Source organism: Coptis chinensis, chromosome 5 (genome assembly GCF_015680905.1).
Source record: "Coptis chinensis isolate HL-2020 chromosome 5, ASM1568090v1, whole genome shotgun sequence".
Lineage (NCBI taxonomy): Eukaryota > Viridiplantae > Streptophyta > Magnoliopsida > Ranunculales > Ranunculaceae > Coptis > Coptis chinensis.
The window spans coordinates 69,324,173-69,348,092 of NC_141460.1; the positions used below are offsets into that span (position 1 = coordinate 69,324,173).

The 23,920-nt window shown below is 45.1% G+C and overlaps 1 protein-coding gene across 1 annotated transcript; it reads left to right on the top strand.

Annotated features, from left to right (window-relative positions):
* The first annotated feature begins 22,630 nt into the window (after window positions 1–22,630).
* Window positions 22,631–23,678, top strand: LOC147498584 (ATP-dependent DNA helicase PIF1-like). The gene is made up of 2 exons (XM_086563277.1): window positions 22,631–23,171; window positions 23,260–23,678. The coding sequence occupies exons 1-2, from the start codon at window positions 22,631–22,633 to the stop codon at window positions 23,676–23,678; spliced, it is 960 nt and encodes a 319-aa protein (XP_086419403.1).
* Window positions 23,679–23,920: the final 242 nt, after the last annotated feature.

Here is a 23,920-nt window from a genome sequence, read left to right on the forward strand (position 1 = left end):
TAGTAATTGCATTCAAGGGAATGTGATATGCATTATTTGAATTTTTTCTGTATTCACCTATGCTACAAATAATAGTAGTCAGAGTATCTCTAGAGTAGTAGTCAAGTATCTCTAGACACAAAAGAAAATAAATTGTCCAAGAGTTATGAAAATAAATGTGAGGACAGTAGGATATGAGGTAGAAGTGTCCAAGAGGTAGCCATGAACCATCTACTGTTGGTATCTTTGTGGTATCCTTTGATGCCTTTAATCAGCATTCTTTGTCATCTGTCTATATTGAACCCTCTGACTTTTGTTGTGCAAATGTTAAGTCTATATTGAACCCTCTGAGTATGTTGTTTCCTAACCACCTTAACAACGGAATAAATTTTTTGGAGTTCCCACAGAGTGTTTTTGTGGTGTCCATGTCCAATAGTGATTGTAAGTGTCAAACTTCTTCACGCTAATTAAACAAGACGAACAAATGTGTCGAGCGTCGAGGTAGCGCCATTGTTATATTCATTCTTTGCTATAATAATACCTTTTGTTGTGACAGTGACATACTATATATTCTAATCATGTACATTTTTTTTTTTTTTTGTGCTGGCCTGATGAAAAAATAAAACAACACAAGTGAAGCAATACCAACAAACAGCATCAACAACTGCACCAAACCCAATGGAACCACCAACACTATCATTATCATCGTCTGGTGTTCCTGCTGCGAATCAGTCTTTTGCTAGAAGATATAAGTATGTCTGGCCATTTCTTTTAACTGTCAACCTTGGTATTGGAGGTACTACTTTTATTTTACTTTCCTTTGTTACTTTTAGCCCTTGTTTCTTGGATCTTTTTTATTATTATTAAATGATTTGTATTGGAGGGCTTAGTTGGTTTTTAATGGTCAGTTGTCTTCACTTCTTTTGTAGTTGACTGGTGTTATGGGTGTCTACATTACAATTATGAGTTTCATCTTGCTTGTTAAAATCACTGACATTTACTCAATTAGTAGGCCTTTTCTTAAAAAGGACTTTTTTGTGTGTGGGAAATTGGCAATTTAATGACAGTTTTGCAAAGCTATATTTCTGTGCTTTCCAAATATTTTTGAGCAGAATGTCGTAAAGTTTTTATGCATTTGTGATGCTGCTTTCTGCACGAGGGAAAACTATACTGCTATGGTTGAACCATATCGCCCAATCAATATTTCCCCTAGAACGTCGTAACATATTCATGCATTTGTGATTAGTCATGTCTGCCTTGTACACGAGTTAAAGCTATACTGCCATGGCTGTACCAGATATGTCGATGATGAGGAAGAGGTAAGATACCTGTAGGGAAAGAGGGCTATAAGTGACGTAAACGACCTTTGTGTATTATTCTTATAGGTCTGCCTTTTGAGTCGTATAGCTACGGTCAAGGTCCGATTGTGAATTGGCTTCGACTTGGATGTCTAGAAACTTTGAGGAGTTGCGTATGTTAGCAGGAATAATTTTTGGTCGTAAGGAGAATGAGGTCTTGGACCTTTTCAGGCTACCGGGACCATTACAAAAAGACAAAACTTCATTGTAACCATGTACATATACTGAGTTTGTTGCATTTATACGATTCAGATGAACACACTTAATATGGTTCGTGTCCGGTGTCCATCTTAAGGAAACACTTATGTCATGCATGCAAGGTTTAAGAATTGATGGCAAAAATAAATGATTTTTTTTTTAATGTTGAGAAGTGCTGCTTAGTTTATGTCAGAGCAACTTCCAATTCTTTCTTCTGTGGAATCTTCTATGAAGAACCCCACTTTTTGGTGTCATAACTGTCGTTTTGTCTGCAGATTGATGATTACATTTGTTTATGTGAAGTACAAGAACTTGATGTAGAATCAATTTTTATGGGAAGTGGGAAGTGTTTTGACTGTGGTGGCAATGTTGATATCTTTTCCTGTGATGCAACTGATTTGAAATTCTGTCCAGTCCCTGAACATGGATATATACTCCAAGGAAGACTGGAAATGCCTATGCTTTGGTCTGCAGAGAAGTTTGAGTCTCACTTCACTATTTTTTTTCCGAACATTTCATGTTATCTCAGGTCTTCTTGAGATTTGAGAAGATTTATTGACCCATAGTAAAACACAAATTATTGGTTATATGAGTATTGTTATATAGATTAATCCCCATGACCAGAAATTTTCTATTTATGTTTGACATCTCTGAGTATGTTTTGTTTCCTAACCACCTTAACAATGGAATACATTTTTTGGAGTTCCCACAGAGTGTTTTTGTGGTGTTCATGTCCAATAGTGATTGTAAGCGTCAAACTTCTTCACGCCAATTAAACAAGACGAACAGATGCGACGAGCATCGCTATAGCGCTGTAGGCGCATCGACGCCTCGCAGGCCCAAGTGTCCCTACAATGCATGGTGAAAACAATGCACTTGTATGTGCGCCATATTTTGAGCTTTCTAAGTACATACAATTGCTACTAATCGGTGCAAAATAATTTTTAAAACGCAACCCAAAATATTGAAATGTGTTAAATACTTAAACTGGAAACCAAATTTTATAGAGAAGAAACAATACAAATAAATCAAATAAACTATGAAAACAACGCCATGAACTTGTTTGTGGCGCTTCATATAAAAACCTATACTGCCAAGTAAAGCTTTCAACAATATATATATTACTGACGCAAGCAAGGTTGATCCACATGGATAATCTATTTATCCGTGAGCTTAGCGAACTTTTGAGGTCATTTTTCTAAAATCTCCCAAAAAACCATTTGCTTCGTGTCACTCTCTCTGTCTGACCGTAACCCTCCCCCCCCCCCAATCCTTTTTTATCGTTTTTCCCTCTCTTTCGCCTCCAACCTCTCCCAATCTCTCCTGTTTGTCCTGCCAATGCCTACTCCGTCTCTCAACTTCTCCCTTAACTCCTCTCTCTCATTCTCTCATTTTAGAAATTTCAGAAAAAATGCATACATCTATCGGGAACAGAGGCGTATATGCGCAGGTCAAATTCTATGCAGAAAGTGGGTTCTTGCCAGCTTTTCTTAGTTTACTTATATTTTTAGTGCACTTACTTTCTTTTTCAATGGATGGATTTTGTATACCAAGAACCAGTAGAAAGCATACAAATACATAGATTAAACATAAAAGAAATTGAGGTGGTTCTTTTTGTAGAGGAGAAACCTTAATGATTTGCCATTGCTTATTAGATTTGACTTCCTAGCTTGGAAGTGTCCCAACCTGTACCAAAACATTTATGTTTTCAAAATGGTATTAATATCTTGAATTAAGTAGTAAAGAAGCTACTCATTGCTTTCTCATCCCAACTGGCCCTTAAAATTTTCAAAACAATCCAGGAATTTGTCAATATTGTATCATGTTGGATCCTTAATGCAACATTTCTTGAATATGTTTATAAATCTCATATATGAAAGCATGGTTTTTTCATGTAGTAATCAAAATATCAAACTTTCTATGTAGGCTGAACAAAGGGCGCGAGAAGAAAGCGACAAGTTGAGGCAACAAGAGCGTGAAAAAATTGCAGAAAATCGGAGGTGGGATTTGGTGTGTAGTTTCTTCTTTACTTATTTATGAAACTTGATTGGAGACTTTATCAATCATTCCATACCTTCTGTAGGTTTCTCATGCCTTTTTAAGGATTTTTACCAAGATATACCTCTTGACTTCTTTACATTTGTACTATGGCTGAAAGAAAGGAAACAGACTGTAAAGGTGTGATATGGTTTTCCCTTACAAACAGTCTCTGGGGGACTGGTATAGATTATTGGATGAGACCGAGTTCGACTTGAGAGCGAACTGCCTACGTATCTTACTCTGGGTTGTATGGGGGAGAGTAGAATCAGGTCTGGCGTAGTTCATAGGGGAGGTATTTATAGAGGTTGAGAGTGTATCCTTGCTCACCACGTGTCAAGGATGTCCCAAATGAAGGGTGGAGATTAGGATCACATGTGAGAACTGCCCTCCTAGGTCTGCTGTAATGATGTGGAGTGGCAGTCTGTACAAGTAGCTTGCGGCCGTGATCAGTGGCTGACGGTCAAGATATGTGTAAGTACACCTTTGGTCATGATTGCTTATGGATAGGGAATCCGTGTCACTTCCTCGTGTAGTTCGCGATGATACCGATCTCTGTCTGTAGCGTTCTACTAGCTCATGGATGCGACCTGGATACACAGGTCGATGTGTCATTCCCACCGTGTTAAGCGCGTGTTGGATATAGAATATCACTCCCCTACACAGCCCCCTCTCAGTAGGTTGTGAGAACGACCTGCTGAGAGAGATCGGTAGCGCGCGTGGAGTATGTGAGAGGTGGAAATCTCTAATGACCTGTGAGGAATGGCTCGTGTTAACCATGTGAGCCAGTGGGTGCGAACGTTTGACGCGTGTCAAAGACGCGATGATCCGGCGATTCTTGCGCAGAAGAAAACGTGGCTTCCCCATTTTTCGGATGTGAAAAAAACAGGGACGTTTTGGTTGGAAGTCGTGGGCAGCTAGGGCTAGGGTGTAATCATGATGCCTTGGAAACTGGAGGGGCGGTTGCTCAAAAATTTCACTTGCTCTGTTGAGAATTCATTTGGCTACTTCGTTTGGTAGACAGAACTTCATTACCGCATCATCCTTCAGGTTAGTTCTCTGCCATTTTTGAACCTCTTCTTCTTGTTTGGTGCTAAGCCTCTGTGCTAGAGTTGTTAGGATACCCTGTTAGATACTAGTAGCTAGATTTGTTAGGGTTAGAAGAGACAATGTCGGACTCCGATGACACTCGATCTAATGAGGTTCGCGAAGTTTCTCTCTTGGCGGGATGACGGGTGAGGAGAAGGATGAGTCCGCGTGTGTGAGATGGTTGAGAGTGATGATGAAGGCGAGGTGGCTGAGGGGGCTAGCAGTGAGGAAGATGTGGCTCGATCTGCGTCTGTAGCTGCTGAAGCTAGCACTTCAGGTCGCGGTAAGGGGTCATCGTCTTCAAGCGGCCTGCCACCTAGGGCTGTGGATAGACATGCTTTAAGGGCGTTCCTATATCTGAGAAAGAAATATGGGATAACCATAAGCGATCTGGAGATCCATGAGCCTGATCGGAACGCTCTGGTTTTTAGTGAGAGGTACACCCCACCCAATCATGGGGTGATCATTTGTGAGGGACAGCTGAGAGCGCACATGACGATACCGTTCTCCAAGCTGGTTTGCGAGTTCCTGAACCATTGGGCAAAGCTCGCTCATTCGTTTGGGGAACACGTGGCGATTATTTAAGGTTTTTGACCTCTTGAATGCCAGTGGTAAGTACCGAATCGAGGTCACTGATGTGATCGAGCACTACCTCGTAAAGCGATCTAGGTCGCTGAACTTTAGCCTGCAAACACGAGCTACGCTGTCGGGCGTTCTGGACGGTAAGAGTAACGAGTCGTGGGACAAACGACCGCTGCTCCTTGTAGGACGCTACTGTGCTAGCGGGTTCAATGTGAACCATAAAGTATGCAACTTTACTGGTGGGTAGCAGCGCGTTGTCTGATTAGGTCAACTTGGTTTTGTTGAACTTTTACTGAAACTGTTGTCTTGTTGCCTATGCAGATATCCGCCAAAAAAGGAGTCAAGTCGACAAGTGATCGAGAAGTTCGCTAGCTTGTCGCGAGCTGAAAAACAGGCCAAGCTACCAGAAGTTGCGCATTTCTTTGAAGAGCTCGGAGGACCTGCCATCCGGGAAAAAAGAGTAGAGCGTAGGCCCGAAAGGGTAACTTGGAGTGGGAATACGGGCGAAGAAAGCCGTTATGGAGAAGCGTAAGAGCGATCTGGTGACGCGGGAAGACAGGCAAATGGGCGTCTTCAGTGAAGCGACCCTTTGGAAGTCTTTGGGGCCTCTGGTCTGGCGGGAAGGGTCGAGGACGCCCTTTGATGTGGACGACGCTCTTCGACATTCCGTGAGTATCGACCAGTAAAGGCGCGAGGGTAGCCGAGACCGCGACCGGTGGTGAAGTGCGAACTGGGGGAAGGGCGGCTCGCAGCTCGAGGGCGAGGCCGATGCCCGACTTCAGCGTCCTAGGTGAGGATGCCCCGGAGGTTTGCCCCGGAGGTCGCTCGACCCAAGGTTGTTGGAGATCCCTCTGGCAAGATGAAGGGAAAGGTCGGTGCAAGGGAAAGTGGTAAAGGGTAGTCCAGTACTAGAAAGGACGAATTGGAGCACAACCTAATGTACATTGACGAGGTAACTAGGAAGAAGCGCTATGTGAGGAGGTCCGACTGCAGCTACAAGTCCGCCCCTATAGTTGCTTGCCTGTTGGAGGGGATGACCCTGGACGGTGATAGGAAGGACTTGGATGCTAAGGAGCTGGAGTCGAACCTGAGGGGGATAGACAAGGCGATGTGCCTGGTAAGTAACCTTTGTGCTCTTCTTGACTGTGTTATTGCACTACATGCTATTGTTTGATAATAACGTAATATGTTATACGAGCTGTCGCAGCTGATCGCTAGGTACCAGAAGCTGAAGACGGCTGCTCAGATCGCTGAATTGGAGAAGGCGGACGTTGAGTCGCTAAGGGACGAAATCGCCGAATCTGCGGGTCGCGGCAAAGAGGCAAAAAGGCCGAATCGATGCTACTGAGGCCTCACCACCGCCTCGACTCGAGAGGACCTCTCGGTGAACGAGTCGATCGAGTTGAAGCATGAGGTGGAGGCGTTGAGGGGCCAACTAGCCGCGGCGAACACTTATGCTGAACGATGTAAGACTTCCACTCTGCAAGCCAAAGAAGCCTATCTCGCCATCCGTGCTGAAGTGGAGGAGCTGGAAAGGAAGATGGACGACCTGCAGGAGGAGCGGGAACGCCGGACTTCGGGCGAGCTCGAAGGCTAACTACCTGAAGCTGCCGCCCCTGTTCCTGCAGTCGTGTCACCCTCCCTCGCTGGTCTGATGAGTGAGCAGCTTCAGGGGTCCAGCGATCTCCATGTGGTTGGTCCTGAGGTAGTTGTGGCGTCCTCTAGTGATCCAAGCTCCGTCTCTGTTTTGAATGTTACTCTTGGAGAAGATTTAGGTGAAAATGTTTAGAACATTTGTTTAGCACATGCGGTTGTAATGGGCCTCTGGCCGTAAACAATAGAGCTGGTTTCCTAGGTTGACCTGGGCAGCTCGCTTTTTTTCTTTGTTATTGATTACGATGCTGGATGTTTAATTGTCTTTGGATTTCCGAAGTATTCTCGCCAAAGACGGTTGATCCGCGAACCGGGCGCTTCTTCTTTGTCGTTAGGTCGCCCTTGTATGAATGTGAATCTTGTTGCTCTTTCCCTTTATGGCCGGGCCTTGTGTATGAGAGGAATATTTATATTTGTAAGCGCAGTGCCTGCTGTTATGAACTAATTAGTGCAGTCGCTCATCTTGATGAGGGCCGGGCATTCGTACGTACTCGGGCGCCGAAGCTATAGTCGTCGCGGCGCGGGCAACGGCTCGGATGATGGCGGTCGGGGGTATGAAATGATGGCTGCCAGTTGGTTGGGCGCTTTGTGTCTCGATGCCATAATGGTGTGCCTGGGAAGAGACATTTCGCGAGAATAAATAACACGACCGGGTCTAGGGAGAGCAACGGCATTTGCCCTTCTTGTTCTTCCCATCGGTCGTTGTTCTCCTTCCTACCGCTTCGGTTCTCTCTGCATTGCCTTTTACTCGTGCACGCTTTTCTTTGCTTTCGCTTAGATTGTGAACGAGAAGTCACCGGTCGCCTTTACCATCTTTGTTTTGTTTTCTCGTGGTTCGCCTTTCATTATGGCTCGGTGTTTGCCCCACGCCGAGGAGAAGGGAGTCGTCGAGCGAAGTTCCCCTCCGCTCATGGAGGAGATGGAGTTCCGGCCCTCATGTGCATGGGGACCGCGGTAAGAGGAAAGCCGCTGTGGTCCGTGGCAAGAAGAGCAAACGATCAAGGGGGGGTCGGGTCGCCGACAGCGGCATTCAGTATTTCGCAATGAAATGGAATGCTCCCATCGGGTCAAGGAGGAAGCGACGACTGGTCAAGGTCGCCACGTCGCTAGTGAGGGTTCACTCCCTCGGTTGGGGGCGGGGGAGCGAATTCTACTACGGGGAGAACGGGGAAGAAGCGATGTAAAACGCTTCGATTGCGGCTTCCACTCGGTGCCCATAGCGACTAGCCCGGCCGGGGGGATCGTGTTAGATGGGGACCGAAATAAGTCGAGGATGAGGACATGGACACGCTGTTTGGGGACCATGGATATGGTGTGTTGTCCGCGAGTATTTCGCCGTCGCCTTTGTCGCTTTATTTCTTAAGTGATTCTCGATTATGACTCATCCTTGTAGTTTCGGGCCGGGTATGATAAACTCAAGAACGCCGGTAACGTATCGATATCGATGTCAACTCCCGGTCGAGCCGATGCTTTGAAAGCCTGGGGCCGACAAGAGGAAACTTGACGCTGATAACCGTGGAAGCACCGTGGTTGTTGCTGATGAGAACGCCAGTCGGTCATTAGATGGTCGAGCTGCAAATGGAGGTAGCAGAAGTCACTGAGTATGCTAAGCGATGTCAGCGGGTTGCTCGCAAAGCTCAAAGCGCATATACCACGGCCTGTAGTGAGTATGCCAAGCTGGATGAGAAGTATTGTCACCGACAAAGGCGGATGGGTTCAAGGGGACGGTATGCACGCTTTTCTCTGGGTCATGAGGCATGTTCCTTCGACCGACCAAATACGCCCTCGTGACAAACATGTGGTTGGTGCCCGTGATGTTGATTTTGCTTCTTGGTAAGAAATTTGGTTCGTGTTTGTAATGATCATGCTTGTTCTTTGCCCCCTACGAGGGTTAAACATTAGAGAGCCGCTTTCGGGCTTACTGCCCGAAATTCGCCTTTTTTGATACGCCAGAACGGGTGTCCACGAAAGTGGCGGCGTTAAATCCCCCTTGTTTTTGTTGTTCATCGGGTCCGATCCGATTTCTGGGTAAAACCCAACAGACGGTGGGTTGAACCGATTATCCGGACTGGTCGTAATGCTACGTGGGTAACTTTATGCTTAATGCTTATCTTTTGCTTGACCGCTTGTAGCCATTTCTCTTTTACTTCTCATTTGGTTTGTTTCTCGATGTACTCTCGTAAAGCGTTATGCTTGTGTACCCTTGTTCGGAAGGGCGATCTAGGAGATGTAGGTGTCCAAATTGTGTACTTAGGGGCTCGCCGCCTGCGGACTCCCCTCGAGGGCGGTTGGTCGAGGAGAGCCGCTCTTTCAGAGGTTCTAGGAGTATAGGTTCTCCACAAGTAAAACTCGGAGGGGCGAGGAGGAGCCCCGGACGCCTTTCGCCGCGAGCCGAGGGCTCTGCTTCCCGAGAGCGTTCGCCGAAGTTGATCCTAGGAGTGTAGGTTCTTCAACTTAGCAAGATTCGGAGAGGCGATAAGCCTGTAGGCTCCTGAGAGCGTGTGTAGCCCTTGAGGGTGTGCTGCTCCTGAGAGCGTTCTCGTTGAGTTGATCCTAAGAGTGTAGGTTCTCAACTTAGCAAGATTCGGAGAGGCGATAAGCCCCCAGAGGGCTCCCCGAGAGCCGCTCTTCACTTGAGAGCGTGTAGCCCCCGAGGGCGGTCCGCCTCGGTGCCGTTCGGTGAAGTTGATCCTAGGAGTATAGGTCCTTAACTTAGCGACTCGAGAGGCGATGAGCCCGTAAGCTCCCCGAGAGCCGCTCGCCGCTTGAGAGCGACGAGCCCCCCGAGGGCGATGCTCCCCGGTAGCGTTCTCGCCGAAGTTGATCCTAGGAGTGTAGGTTCTCAACTTAGCAAGATTCGAGAGGCGATAAGCCCGAGGGCTCCCCGAGAGTGTTCCCCCGGCTTGAGAGCCGCGTAGCCCCCGAGGGCGCACGCCCCGAGAGCCGCTCGGCTGAGTTGATCCTAGGGAGTATAGGTCCTCAACTTAGCGAGACTCGAGAGAGGCGATGAGCCCGTAAACTCCCCGAGCGCTTCGCCGCTTTGAGAGCGCACGTAGCCCCCGAGGGCGTCGCCCTCCCGGAGAGCGTTCTCGCTGAGTTGATCCTAGGAGTGTAGGTTCTCAACTTAGCAAGATTCGAGAGGCGATAAGCCCGTAGGCTCCGAGAGCGCGTTCGCCGGCTTGAGAGCGTCGATTGATGCTTGTGGTGCGAAAGTGGCTTAGCTTGAGATTCGAAAAACCGCAGTTTATGATAACAATCTTCGGTAGCTTACACTTGAGCTTGTAGTACATGTGGACATGAATTACAATACATAATGCCACTACCGTAAAACCGTTTTAGTAAGTATGTGTTCCAAGGTCGGGCGGCAAACTTCCCTTCCCCGGTTTTAATCTAATACGCCCATTGCCAACGACGCTGCTCCACTATATAAGGGCCTTCCCACATTGGTGCTAGTTTAGAGTCATCTTGAGTTTTCTTCAAAACGAGATCCCCAGTGTTGAAAAGATCGAGGATGTACTGGTTTGTTGTAGGATCGCTTTTAGGACTTGTTGGTAGGATGCTACTCGATGGCCGCTAGATCGCTACCGCTCGAGGAGGTCGACCTCTCGAGCTAAGACTGAGGCCATTCGGCCCGACTCGACAAGCTCAGACCGGGTGTCGGGAATGTCAAGTCGGGGGGGATGACCGGCTTCTGTCATAGCATAGGGAAAAAATGGTGATTCACGGTGCCGGAGCGAAGCCAGAAGTCGATGAGCCCATAGTATGTTCTCGAAATGATTTGGCCATTGGCTCTTGTTCTTTTCAATTTTCTTCTTCAGATTCTCTAGAATGGCTTTGTTGCTGGCCTCCGCTTGTCCATTGCTTTGGGCTTAACCGGGCGTAGAAGGCATGAACGATCTTCCACTTGGCCGTAAACTCTTTGACTCGCTTCCGCTTTGAACTCGAGCCATTGTCCATCACCGCAGTGTGGTAAGCCAAACCGGTGATGATATGAGTCCAAATGAAATTCTTGACATGTGATTCTTTGACGCAGTGCCAACGGAATTGCTTCACCCACTTAGTGAAATAATGCGGGCGCAAGGACGGCGCGAAGCCGGTGCTCTTCTCGGTGGATGAATGGTCCCATAATGTCCATGCCCCACATGTGGAATGGCCAAGGGCTCGCGATGTTGATCAATTCACGAAATGGGTTTGTATGATGTTGTGACCAAATGTTTGACATTTGACACACTTGAGGACATACGATTTGGCATCAATCAGCATACGGGGCCGGAAGTATCCTCGAGATCGCCAGGGCCAATGAGCGACCTCCCAATGATTGCCACATTCTCCTTCATAGATCTCGTGAAGATTAACCGACCTTGCTCGACCGATGCACCTCGATGAGGTCCTCCCGGACTTGCATGAATAACCCGCCATTCAACAAACAATAGCTACATGCCCGGTGTGGAACTTTTCTCGGCTTTGGTACGCTTCGTCCGAAGTGTGCCGTCGGGCCGATGTATGTATTGATAATAGGTCGCATCCATGTTTGACTCATCCGATCTTCGAGAGCTGGGGCACAGTCGCCGATTGCCAAGACATGGTCCACTTGGTAAGCTAGTCGATCGACCACTTCAATGGTCGGCTTGTCTAAGGGCACAATTCGATTAATCCGAGTGGCTAAGTATGCTAAGCTATCTACATGACGGTTCTCGCCACGCGAAAATGGTGTATCGTAGCTCGCTAAAGGAATGAAGCAAATCATTAACAACTTGAAGGTACTTGGAAAGGTTACCTTCACCGGTAGTGTACTCTTTTGGCGACCGGCTAACGACGATTCGAAGTCACTAAAGATTTGGATCTCCTTTACACCGAAATTGGATTGCGCGACGATTCCCATTATTAGTGCTTCGTGACTTGCTTCGTTATTGAAGTTCGCGAAGTCTATGCGATTGCTTTCTATCATAGCTCCCTCGGGGGATACTAAAACGACTCGATACCGCTACCTCCCCGGGTTGCCGGAACCATCGGCGTAGGGACCGTGACCGCTTTTATGTTCGCTTTTGTGGGTGCGACCTCTGTTTCTGACTCCCTATTGGGGTCGTCGACTGGAAAATATGCTAGGAAATCTGCGACGACCTGACCTTTCTGCGACGTGCGGGGGACGAAGTCCATGTGGTGCTCGCCCAACTCTTCAGCCCATATTGCCATCCTAGTGGTTTTATTTTCCTTGTGAAGGATCCTCTTCAACGGGAGATCGCTAAGTACTCTGATTGGATGGGCTTGGAAGTAAGGTCTGAATTTTCTTGCCGAGTATAACAAAGCAAGGACTGCTCTCTCTACGTGGGAGTAATTCCTCTCTGCTGGAGTGAGTGTCTTACTTGTGAAGTAGATCGGCTTTTCTGAATTGTGTTCCTCTTTGAATAGGACCGAACTGATGGCAAAGTCCGATACTGCTAGATAAAGCCCCAGAGTTTCTCCGTCTGTCGGCTTAGCTAAGACGGGGGGTGTTGTCAGGTATTCTTTAAGAGTGGAGAATGCTTGGTGGCATTGATCGTTCCATGAAAACTGCTCGCCTTTTTTTAGTATCTGTAAGAACGGTCGGCATTTGTCTGATGCTCTCGATATGAATCGGTTGAGTGCAGCGACCATACCTGACAACTTTTGTATCTGTTTCTTTGTTTGCGGGTCGGGTATGTCGAGGAACGCCCGAATTTGGTCTGGATTTGCTTCGATACCTCGCTGCGAGACCTGATAACCGAGAAATTTTCCGGATGACGCTCCAAAAAGGCACTTCTCCGGGTTCGACTTCATTCCGTTCGTCAGAGTCCGGAGAACACTTGCTCGAGGCGAGGAGGTGGGTCTTTTTTCTTTTTTGACAACCATATCGCGCCGATGTAGACCTCCATGGTATCTCCTAACATGTCCGAACATGTCGGTTATAAGTCGCCGATATGTCGCCCCGCATTTTTCAACCGAATGGGAGAACATTGTAACAATAAATTCCTTTGCTCGATGATGAATGAGGTCTTCTCCCCGATCTTCTTCACCAAGTGGTATTTGGTTGTACCCACTATATGCATCCATGAATGATAGCAGCTCGTGCCCACAAGTCTGGTCGACTAGTTGGTCAATTCTGGGTAGTGGGAAGCTGTCTTTTGGAGTTTCTTGGTTGACGTTGGTGAAGTCGACGCACAAGCGGACTGTACCATTCTTTTTCGGAACTGCCACTATGTTTGCGACCCACTCTAGGTAATCGACCTTCCGGATGAAACCTACTTGTTTGAGTTTATCTACCTCATCGTTGACTGCTTTTTGAAAGCGTAATGACAATCTTCTAGGTCGTTGTCGAACTGGTTTGGCACCAGGGTTGACGTTTAACCGGTGGCATGCAACGCTAGGGTCTCTATACCGTGCACGCCGATATACGACCACCGCCAACACATCTTTATTCATGGATAGAAAATTTACAAGATGAGCTTTAAGTGTGGGGTCGAGGTTAACCCCGACATAGACGAAGTTTAGTCGCCTTCGCCCCCATTCACTTGTCGCTTTTAAGGTCGGTGTTTGGTTATGCGCGATTCTCGAAAGTGCTTTCGGAGGATTGCATTTTGCCGATCTTTGGGCTGGTCCGATGACCGGCCGGAATAGCCGTAGAGGCGGAGCGTCTTCGTGGGGTTACGACAACAGGGTCGGTGATCGCCGCTGCCGCGACAACAGCTGGGGTGGTTTGTCGCAAACTCACTTGGTTGTATGAGAGAGCTGGTAGTGCGACCTCGAGACTTTGTTTGCACGCCGACGCTTCCATCGGGCTTAATTCCTCAAGGATTTACAATCCGGGTACGACATACCGCCTTTGGTAGCGGCCGGATCCGGGTCGGTGAGAGGAAGTTCTTGTTGGAGCCCCTCGGCGTTCTATTTTGGTCTTGCGCTCTCTCACCTCGACCACTAAGTCTTTGGCCATTGTATAGTCCGGTGGGCTCGTTCTTCGACGACGGTGATGGGAGGTTCAAAACATCTTGTTTGTCGCGATGATCGATTACAATGATGGGCCTCGAGCTGGTTGCTTCAAGCTCCATCATTCCCGTTGGGCCCGAAAATGGAGCACTTGGTGCAAAGTGGACGGTGATCGCCTTGATTTGATGGATCCACCGTCGTTCTAGAATGGCGTTGTAGGACGACTTGGTATCTAGGACGCTGAAACGCCAGATTGAAGGCGACCTTTGTCTTCTGGAGCCCACCGAGACCGGAGTATGATGTCTCCTATTGGGTCGGCTCGAGCCATTGAATCGAAGAGGGTGCGATTGGGTCTATGAAGACCGACTTTGGCAGGTTCATCTCTTGGATCGTGTGGTAGAACAAAATATCGCAGGAGCTGCCTGGATCGATCAAAACTCGCTTGACGGTCCAGTCGCTGATTTTGACGTGGACCACGAGTGCGTTATTGTGCGGGAGGCAAACCTTGTTGAGGTCGACCTCTGAGAAGGTGATGTCTCCTGTCCTGCGTCCTGAACTGCGTGGCGCGGGTGCGGCTTGTGAAGAAAAGTTGTACACTTCATGGAGGACACCGACGCGCCTTCTTTTTTCTCGCGAACTCGAGACGGAATCATCCTGGAGTGTGATCATGTGGATGGTTCTGTCATGCTCGCGACCTCTTGATGTCTGACGGAGATCTTGACGGGAGCATTCTCTGGAGCGTCCTCTGCTGTGAGGACGACTTTGGGACTGCGGATCGCCCGCCGGGGGGGGACCTTAAAAAGATTCTCAAGGGCCATGAGCTTGTGGCGCAGGTCGTCGTCGAGTATATTGGTGTACTGCTTGATGTGCCCAGCTTCGACCAGGTCTTGCAAATAATGCTTGAGCCCCCAGCACACGTCGGTCTCATGGCAGCTAGCACGGTGAAATGCGCAGTAGGGCTGGTCGGGCAATCTGGCTTTGCCTTTATCTCCGGTCGGTAGAAGGCAGCTCGCTTGATCTTCTCTAGTATGTAGCTAGGAGATCGAGTGAGCACGGCGAATTCTCGGTTATTGCTCGGTTTGGGTTTGGAGGTTTCCCCTTGTTGTTGGGGTCGCTTTTTAGAGGATGATGTTACCTCGTAAACTTCTCCTTCTTCTGTTTCGTCTTCTTCTTGGTTATGCTTTTTCAAACCCTCTTGCAGCTTGATGTATTTATCAACTCGAAGCTGCATATACCGCCAGCGTTCGGGCCGGTCTTTCGGAGAGCGATCCGTTAGGTCGGTATTGCGGGTGCGGCAGGCGGTTGTGAAAGCCACTGCGGCAAATGACTCTTTGAGGCCGCTTTCCATGTCCAAGAGTTCTGTTTTGAACCGGCTTAGGAAGGAGCTGTAAGTTTCCTCCTTACCAAGAGCGAGCTGGAAGAGTGAGTTGAGGTCACCCTTCTTACGTCTATTGTGGACGTATTGGCTTGCGAACAGGTCGGTGAGCTGTTCGAAGCTTTTTATCGAGTCTGCCTCGAGGGAGAAGAACCAGTCGAGTGGGCCATCTTTTAGACTCGCCGGAAACAGTCTGCAATGGAGATGGTCGAACTCTGGTGCGCTGTAGAGTGCAAGACTTTGAACATATCGTGCTATATGCTGGCCTGGGCATGTGCGGCCGTCGTACATCGGGAACCGTGGTTGGACAAAGTCTGGAGGAGAGACTTTGTGAAGTATTTCAGCAGCAAATGGAGATGCACGGTAGGTTTTCAACATCTTTTGCACTATCTGGGTGGAATCTTTCTTGACCGCGTTTTTGTCGAGCCTTTGGTTCAGCTCGGTGATCTGTTGACTGACGTTGATGACGTCGTCCTCTGCGGTGACTCCTAGTGGGTTCTGTGTGTCCACCTGTGCACGGAGTGTGATGTTTTCTTGCCTGAGCTTAGCTATTTGCTCGTTCACTGTCCCTAGTTGGCCTGCTAAAAGGTGGAGTTGAGCTTCGAGGCTTGCCATGCTTCGTGAGCTTGAGAGTTTTGGCTACAGATTTGGTTGGAAATGGTCTGGTTTCTCAAGTAATCGAGACCACAGACGGCGCCAATGTAAAGGTGTGATATGGTTTTCCCTTACAAACAGTCTCTGGGGGACTGGAATAGATTATTGGATGAGACCGAGTTCGACTTGAGAGCGAACTGCCTACGTATCTTACTCTGGGTTGTATGGGGGAGAGTAGAATCAGGTCTGGCGTAGTTCATAGGGGAGGTATTTATAGAGGTTGAGAGTGTATCCTTGCTCACCACGTGTCAAGGATGTCCTAAATGAAGGGTGGAGATTAGGATCACATGTGAGAACTGCCCTCCTAGGTCTGCTGTAATGATGTGGAGTGGCATTCTGTACAAGTAGCTTGCGGCCGTGGTTAGTGGCTGACGGTCAAGATATGTGTAAGTACACCTTTGGTCATGATTGCTTATGAATAGGGAATCCGTGTCACTTCCTCGTGTAGTTCGCGTGATACTGCGATCTGTCTGTAGCGTTCTACTAGCTCATGGATGCGACCTGGATACACAGGTCGATGTGTCATTCTCACCAGGTTAAGCGCGTGTTGGATATAGAATATCACTCCCCTACACAGACCTTCCAAAGAATTTACCTAGGAGTTGATCTCTAGCATAGCCTAATTCCTCTTATGTTTATTGCAGACTCTCCGAGCTCGGGGGTAGCTGCTAAGGCAGAAGAAAAAAAACTGGAGGTGCTCTTTCTCAAGTGGAGTGAGCACCATAAAATACTTGGAAATTATTTAAGGTAATTAAATTTTCATATGATTAGATGTGCTATTTCATAAGGTGATTTTGCTGTTGGGAGGTTGCATTTTCATGACAACAATCGAGTCATGGTCCCGAGTATAATCTCCTTGTGTACAGCTATGGATGGTGCTGATGTCCAGTGTAATTTTGTTATTTTAACATTGTTTTGGGAAAAGACATTAGTTTGCCTTAGTTCCTTCAGCCAACTTTTTAGGCATGCTATTCTTTGAAATTTTCTTAACGTATAATGTAGTTTTCTTAGATGAGATGTTAGAATTATTTTAAAAATGTATTATTTTTTTCCTTTTATTCTCTTTTGCAGTTGCTTAGTTTTGAATAATTTTCCTATGCAATATTACCTCTCCATATTTTATATTCATGCCTACAATGTCTTCAAGTGTGAGAGCTAACTCCCCCTTCCCCAGATATGGCTTCCATTCGGATTATCATCTCGCTGTGCAATATTTGTTGTATTCGGTGTTACCCTTTACTCTTGCCAAATATGAATAGTTGTATGCTTCTATCCTAAAACGACACATTTATTATGAGTACTTCCTTTGCGCTATTTTCCCTGTGTATTTCTTTATATATATATTATTCATGCATGTTCTACCATGTCATGTCTCAATAACCCAATAGAAGGGATGCAAGTAGGCTTACGGCTAGTGGGTTACACCACTGGTGTTGGTGTCGAAAGCCCCAACCACATCACCAACTAAAGATCCATTAGCGTTTACACTTCTGGGGAGGTTTGAAGATGTGGAGCCTTATTAGATGCATAAACCAAATCTCTATATGTTCTTGTGGAAAATATTTGAAAAGGAAGCGGTATGTTTTCATTCAGATTTGTGGTATTCCTAATCCTGCAACAAATATTTCCTTGGCCTCTAACTACCCGTTTTCATTACAATATATTTCCAAAGCTAACCACTATTTGTTTTGTCCTTGCATGCTCAGTTCTTTTGGTTTTTTTTTTTTTTTGTTCCGAGTCTTTATGTTTCTTGGAGATATTTTTGTCAAAGAAATTGGTATGTATTCATTCGCATTTGCTTTACTCCTTGTATTAATTTGTTTTCAGTTTGAAACTACTATTTACACGGTAATGCAATTGGTGGAGACGGTCTTATATAAGTCGTGCATTCCTCGTGAAGATTCATGCATTTCTCTTGCGCTTAATATTCTTAATACATTAGTTACTTTGGGTGCATTTAATAGGTGGGTAATAATGGTCCAAATTTCATTATTTCATTTAGATATAACAAAGTAAGTGGTCATATTTATGTTTCATATATATTGCAAGTTTTTCACATTTATGACAACCACGGTTGAAATAATAGGTTTGAAGTAGTTGGACTTTATAGTTTTTATCCGTTTACTCAACTTTTCCTGCCTTAACTTCTCGTTAGAGAAAATAAACAAAATTCCTAAGCAAAACTTTCAACTATTTAATGCTCCAGTTTGCCCACCATGTAGGGATTTCAATTGACACGACATCAAAAAGCTTCCCTCTCGTCCCTCCTTTTCCACTCTCAGTGTTTTAATGCACAATGGATGCAGCTGAGGAAGGTTTTCCAGTAACACTGCACCAAATTGATAGGTTCTTTGGTAGATTTTATAGTCGTCGGAATTGACATACTCCCCTACCAACTACTACTCGGCCGCGTCTTCATAATCGTCGGCCCCGTAACTCTTTCGCCCAACTTTCAACATGCATCGGGAGATTAGATTGCCTACTAGAAATTGCATATACAACTACTCGAAGACATACAATTCGTTCCAGACGTACTTCTTCTCAGATTATAACGGCAGTGGCATCTCAATCTAAGAGTTCAATGCATATTCATAGGATACCTGATCAGCCAGATTCCTCTATAAGTAATCACATGGTTAGAAATTATGCATAAATCTCTTCAGCAAGGGAGAGGGTAGATGATCTAGATGAAAATTGCCCGCTCATGGAATGGGTTCATACGGTTGGAAATCCTTCACAAAATTCTTTGTCAAGGGAGACTATATTTGATTTACCAGAGAATGTACCCCATATTCAAAGGGTTGACAATCTACCAGTTCCAACAGAGACTTCAAGATGTTATGACAGGGTTGGAAGTCAAGTAGATAAATCTTTGCAATTAGATAGTGTATCTAATTTTGATTTAGCAGACAATTGCCCGCTCATTTAGTGGCTCTGTAATCCAAGGGTTGCAGGCCCAGTTGATAATATTTGCCTAACACTGTTTCATGTTGAACCTTCTAGACGTAACAACATTTCCCACACAAGGCAAAAGGTGGAGCAGAAAAGGGCTAAAAATACTGCAAAAAAGAAGAGAGCCCATGCAAAACAGACAAGTGAGCAGTATGCATCGACGCAGTCAATTAATAGTGCTAGAAGAAAAGTTGCACGCATTGGCCAAACCTCCAAGCACCAAGATGCTCATCGTCGCCTAGACACTGCTCGTAAAGCTTTCGCTCGTGCATTGCACATGGATGGAGTACAAAATTCCAAACAAGCTCGTAGAAGATCAGCATTTGTAAGGCAAAACCCTGTTGAAAGGGTTGTTCAAAACGCCCTTAATGTGTTTCGTAGTAGAGTTGTTGGGCGAAGAGTTGCACGTCAAACAATTGCACATCAAAGAGTTGTTATTGCTCGTCAAAGAGTTATTTCACAAAACATTGTTCATCAAAGACTTCCTGGTGTTCAATTGATGGTGTGTGAAGACAATATCCGTGAAAACCCTGATCTGCCACCTACTATAGACGACTACATACCACTCTCCAACGCACAAGTATTTAGAAAATCCTGCAATGATATTTCATGGGTCAGTTGTCCTCTATGCAAAAGAAATTTTCCTGATCTAAAGATTTTTGCAGGTATTTGCTTTTATTTGTATATTTTCTTGGAATATGTTAACCTTGCTTATAACAAGAATTGATGCAGGTATTTGTACCTCTTGTAAGTTGGATAACCGGGCCAACACTGACGCTGGCATGTCAGTGTTAACAATTTAATGGATCCGGGCATTGTACCTCTTGAACTGTCTTGTTTGTCCGATTTAGAAAGAATTCTCATTGCCAGGGTGCACCCCATGATGTCTGTGTATCGTGTTAGGGGTCAACAATACAAGTATAGTGGTAATGTGATAAATTTTTCCCAAGATGTCAATCTGATTGTCATTGTTCTTCCATTTAAGCCCACTGATTTGTCTGCAATTCTTGTCGTTAATAGAGGGGGGCCACATGCAAGCAAGGAATTCTGTGTTCGGCGAGAATTTGTACGCACAGCCTTGGTTTGGTTGAAAACTTATCATCGGTACTATAATGATATAATTACTAACGATAGAACTATCGAAGGACTACCTGTAGATGGACAACCTGATGACTTACCACATATGTCCCGACCTATGGAAGATATCGACAACGAAGTTTCTGCCATACCTAGGGAAGCCGATGACGATGACGGGCCACCTGACTTACATAACCAGGATTTGCACATTGATGAGTTTCATGTTGTTGGAACTATTTCTATTGCGGCACAACCCAATCAACAAGCACGTCTCCAGAGGGCATTTATGGTACCAAGTGTAAATCAAACTAATGTTCATATGCCTTTAACAACTCACATCATTGATGAGTTTTCAACCCCAGGATATATTATTATGGCATTTCCAACTTTGTTTCCTTATGGTGATGATGATCTACGACAAGCTCGCCAGCGGAAAGTCAATCCATTGCCGTACTTCCAGTTTTTGATGAAATATCATGATGGCCGTTTTGCTAGAGATACGAGATTCCACTACTTTGCTTGGAACTCGCTTTCAAGGTGGCAAACACTTTCTTTAAGTGATGTTTTTGTGAGGAAGAATCCAGGGGATGCTGAGTTGTCAATTGAGGAAATTTACAATATGGTTTCGTCCGGCGACAAGCAATTAGCTAATTGTGTCTCTTACTTTGCTAACAACATTCGTGGTACCCGGTCTTATTGGTATACAAGATTGAAAGAGCTGACTACCATGGTTAAACAGTTAGGTGCACCAACCATTTTCTTCACACTCAGCACTGCTGACATGCAATGGCCAGAACTGTTTCATATTTTAGATCCTTCTAATGATCTTGAAAGGATGACTCCTTTAGATAAAAGAAGGGGACCCGCAAAGTTAATTAATGATAACCCAAATGTTGTCGCTTGGTTCTTTCAGGCAAGAGTTGAATTCTTCTTTTGGGATCACTTACGAGCTGAGTTCTCTGTGGTTGATCATTGGTACCGGTTTGAGTGGCAAAATCGTGGTAGTGGTCATGTTCATAGATTTCTTTGGCTAGAAGATGCTCTAGATGTTACTAAGATTGCTACAAGTGTTATCGATATATCTAATGTCATTGAATATTTTGATAGACTTATTTGCACTATGAACCCAGACCCAAGCATGTCTAGAAATTTGCAAGACCATTCTTGTGCACGCACTTTGCCACTCGATTTACAACTTGATACAAACGAAGATGACTATATTTTGTTGGTCAATTGGGTCATGCGACACTCTATATGTGGGAGTCATTGTTTGCGCTTACACAAAGCAACCAAACAAATGGTATGTCGCTTTAGATACCCATTTGATGTAATTGGTCAGTCGAAGATTGTAGAAGAGCCTCCCAACAGTAACATGTATCGTTTTCTCGGCCACCGAAATGATGAACTAGTGTGTTCCCACAATCGAAAGATTCTGCAGACCTAGCGTGCAAACATTGATTGGTCGCCTATCCTTTCAGTGCAATCTGTTGTCAATTACATTGCTAAATACGCTGCTAAATATGAACCAACTTCAAAAAGTTTTAGAGATACTTTTCAAGATATTGTTGAAGATTTTCATTGACCCTGTCAAAATGTAAGATCTGCTTTCAAGCGTCTACTTATAAAAAGTGTCTCTGAAAAATATATTTCTGCCCAGGAAGTATGTCACTTGCTAATGGGGTACACATTGACCCGATCATCCATAAAGTTTGTACTTTTAAATGTTAGCAAAAAGAGCATGCTAGCATCAATTGTACGCCGTCGAAGAGTGGCCGACGATGATGAAATTGTTGGAACAGATCCAACTTTTGTAGGAACATATCTACAACGACCTTCTTGCTATGAAAATACTTCCCTCCTGAATATGGCAAAGAGACATTACTTCAAGCAACAGGTTTGGCGCACTTCTCGAGTGGACGTCGTGCATTTGGTTCTCGAGCTAGACGGTGACATCCTACCAAACACTGAAAAATGGGAATCATTTTGTCATCAACAAGTCTTAATTCATCACTATTATCGAACTCTCGAAGAAGCTCAAGGAGAATTTGCCTTGTGGTCTGAAAGATACTATGACTTGGGTTTCGAAATCACTCATGGGATTATTCTTCCAGAACCGATAGATGAAGAGCTTGAAAATGGTATTGAGGTAGAGCTTGGTACTAAATACTTACTTCGGGATGAGTGAATGATGGCAGCAACAATGGGGCCCATGTTTGTCCCTGGGGAAACTGTGGAATTAGGAAGAAGAGACTTCGACATTGCACACAATTGGGTTGAAGTTTTACATCGATATCCAAATATAGAAATTGATAGAAAATTTGTTCATGCTCTGCGTGGTGGCAATGAACTAAATTATGAACCTCAAACCGTTGTACCATATCATGATTTATCTAATGAACAAAGACTGGCTCATGATATGGTTGTTAGAGCACTACAAGCTGGAGCATGTATTCGGTTCATTGTTTGTGGGGGAGCAGGCACAGGCAAGTCCACACTCATAAATGCAATTGTGTATTCAGTTACTGCAATATTCAGAACAAACAAAGCAACACGTGTCATGACTCCAATTGGAGTTGCCACTTTTAATATTGGAGGTGCAACCATCCATCATGAACTCTCTTTCACTGTGGAACATAAAGGTGTGAAAGAAACTTCCAAAAAGATTGAAGGTGATCAATGTCGACGTATGCAATAAGACTTTAAAGACACCAAACTTATCATTATCGATGAGTACAACATGGTCGGAAGAAGTATGCTTGCAAATATTAACTGGCGTTGTCGAGATATTTTCGCAAAGAACGAGCCATTTGGTGATGTATCTATTATCCTCGTTGGTGATATGCGTCAATTACCTCCTGTATGTGACAGTGCATTATATGTCCAAGGTGGGTCTATTCAAAAACAACATGGCGGAATTGTATATTCTAGTTTCGATAAATGTGTTCGGTTATCACATATATTTCGACAAGCAGCGGATGACCAAGCATCATTCCGAGAAACATTGTTTAGACTCAGTAATGGACCTTCAACCGTCAGTGATTGGCAATTATTTCTAACTCGGGATATTTCTTCGCTCAATATGGATGAGGTTAACACCTTCAAAGATGCTTTGTGTCTTTTTCCTACCAAACAGCCTGCACATGATTACAATCTCACCCGACTGATTGAGCTTGGTAAACCAGTTGCTCGAATTGTATCACTAAATAATTGTGAGACCGCTACCAATGCTTCGTTAGATGATGCAAAAGGCTTGGAGAAAGTTCTGTGTCTATCACTTGGTGCACGTGTTATGCTTCGTTCAAACATTACCATGACAAATGGAATGGTTAATGGTGCAATGGGCACTGTTGTAGATATTGTTTACAGAAATGGCTGCAAATCACCAGAAAGATATACCTCTTGCTGTTATAGTTGACTTCGACCACTATCGTGGTGCTAGGTTCCGTCCAGATTCTAATACAATACCTATTACTCCACAGACATCAAATTGGAAGTCTGGTAATGCTTCATGCCAGCGCATTCAGGTTCCCCTTGTACTATGTTGGGCGATAACAATTCACAAGAGTCAAGGCCTCACTCTTGATCGGGTTGTGGTAGATATTGGTGAAAGGGAAAGCCTCGGTTTGACTTTTGTTGCTTTGTCTCGCACAAGAAAGTTGTGTGATCTAGCATTTAGCCCTATGTTCTCTTTGGAAAAACTTCAAAAGATTGAAAAATGTGTTGGTCATAGAGGCCGATTGCAAAAGGAGAATCGTTTGTTGCACTTGTCTGCTTCAACCATTTGATGTTCTCGGAAAATCTGATCGTTGAAATATTAATTTATTGTTTTTATCTCGGTATGTAGTATTCATCTTTCTACCTTTATTGCACAAGATGTTTTATATTTCTCATAAATGAATATCTAATGTCGTTATCATGCTTAATTTTGTTGTTTGGATTTATGTAGGTTCTTCCGCGATCCACAAGTAATGTATAGGAGGACATTTTTTGATGGTTGCTGCAGATGGATTTTGTCACTTCAGCTACT

Coding starts and splice junctions, on each gene's coding strand:
- LOC147498584 (XM_086563277.1), top strand. CDS start 22,631: ATGGTCGGAAGAAGTATGCTTGCAAATATTAACTGGCGTTGTCGAGAT. Junction 23,172..23,259: donor AGTTCTGTGTCTATCACTTG/GTGCACGTGTTA, acceptor TATTGTTTACAG/AAATGGCTGCAAATCACCAG.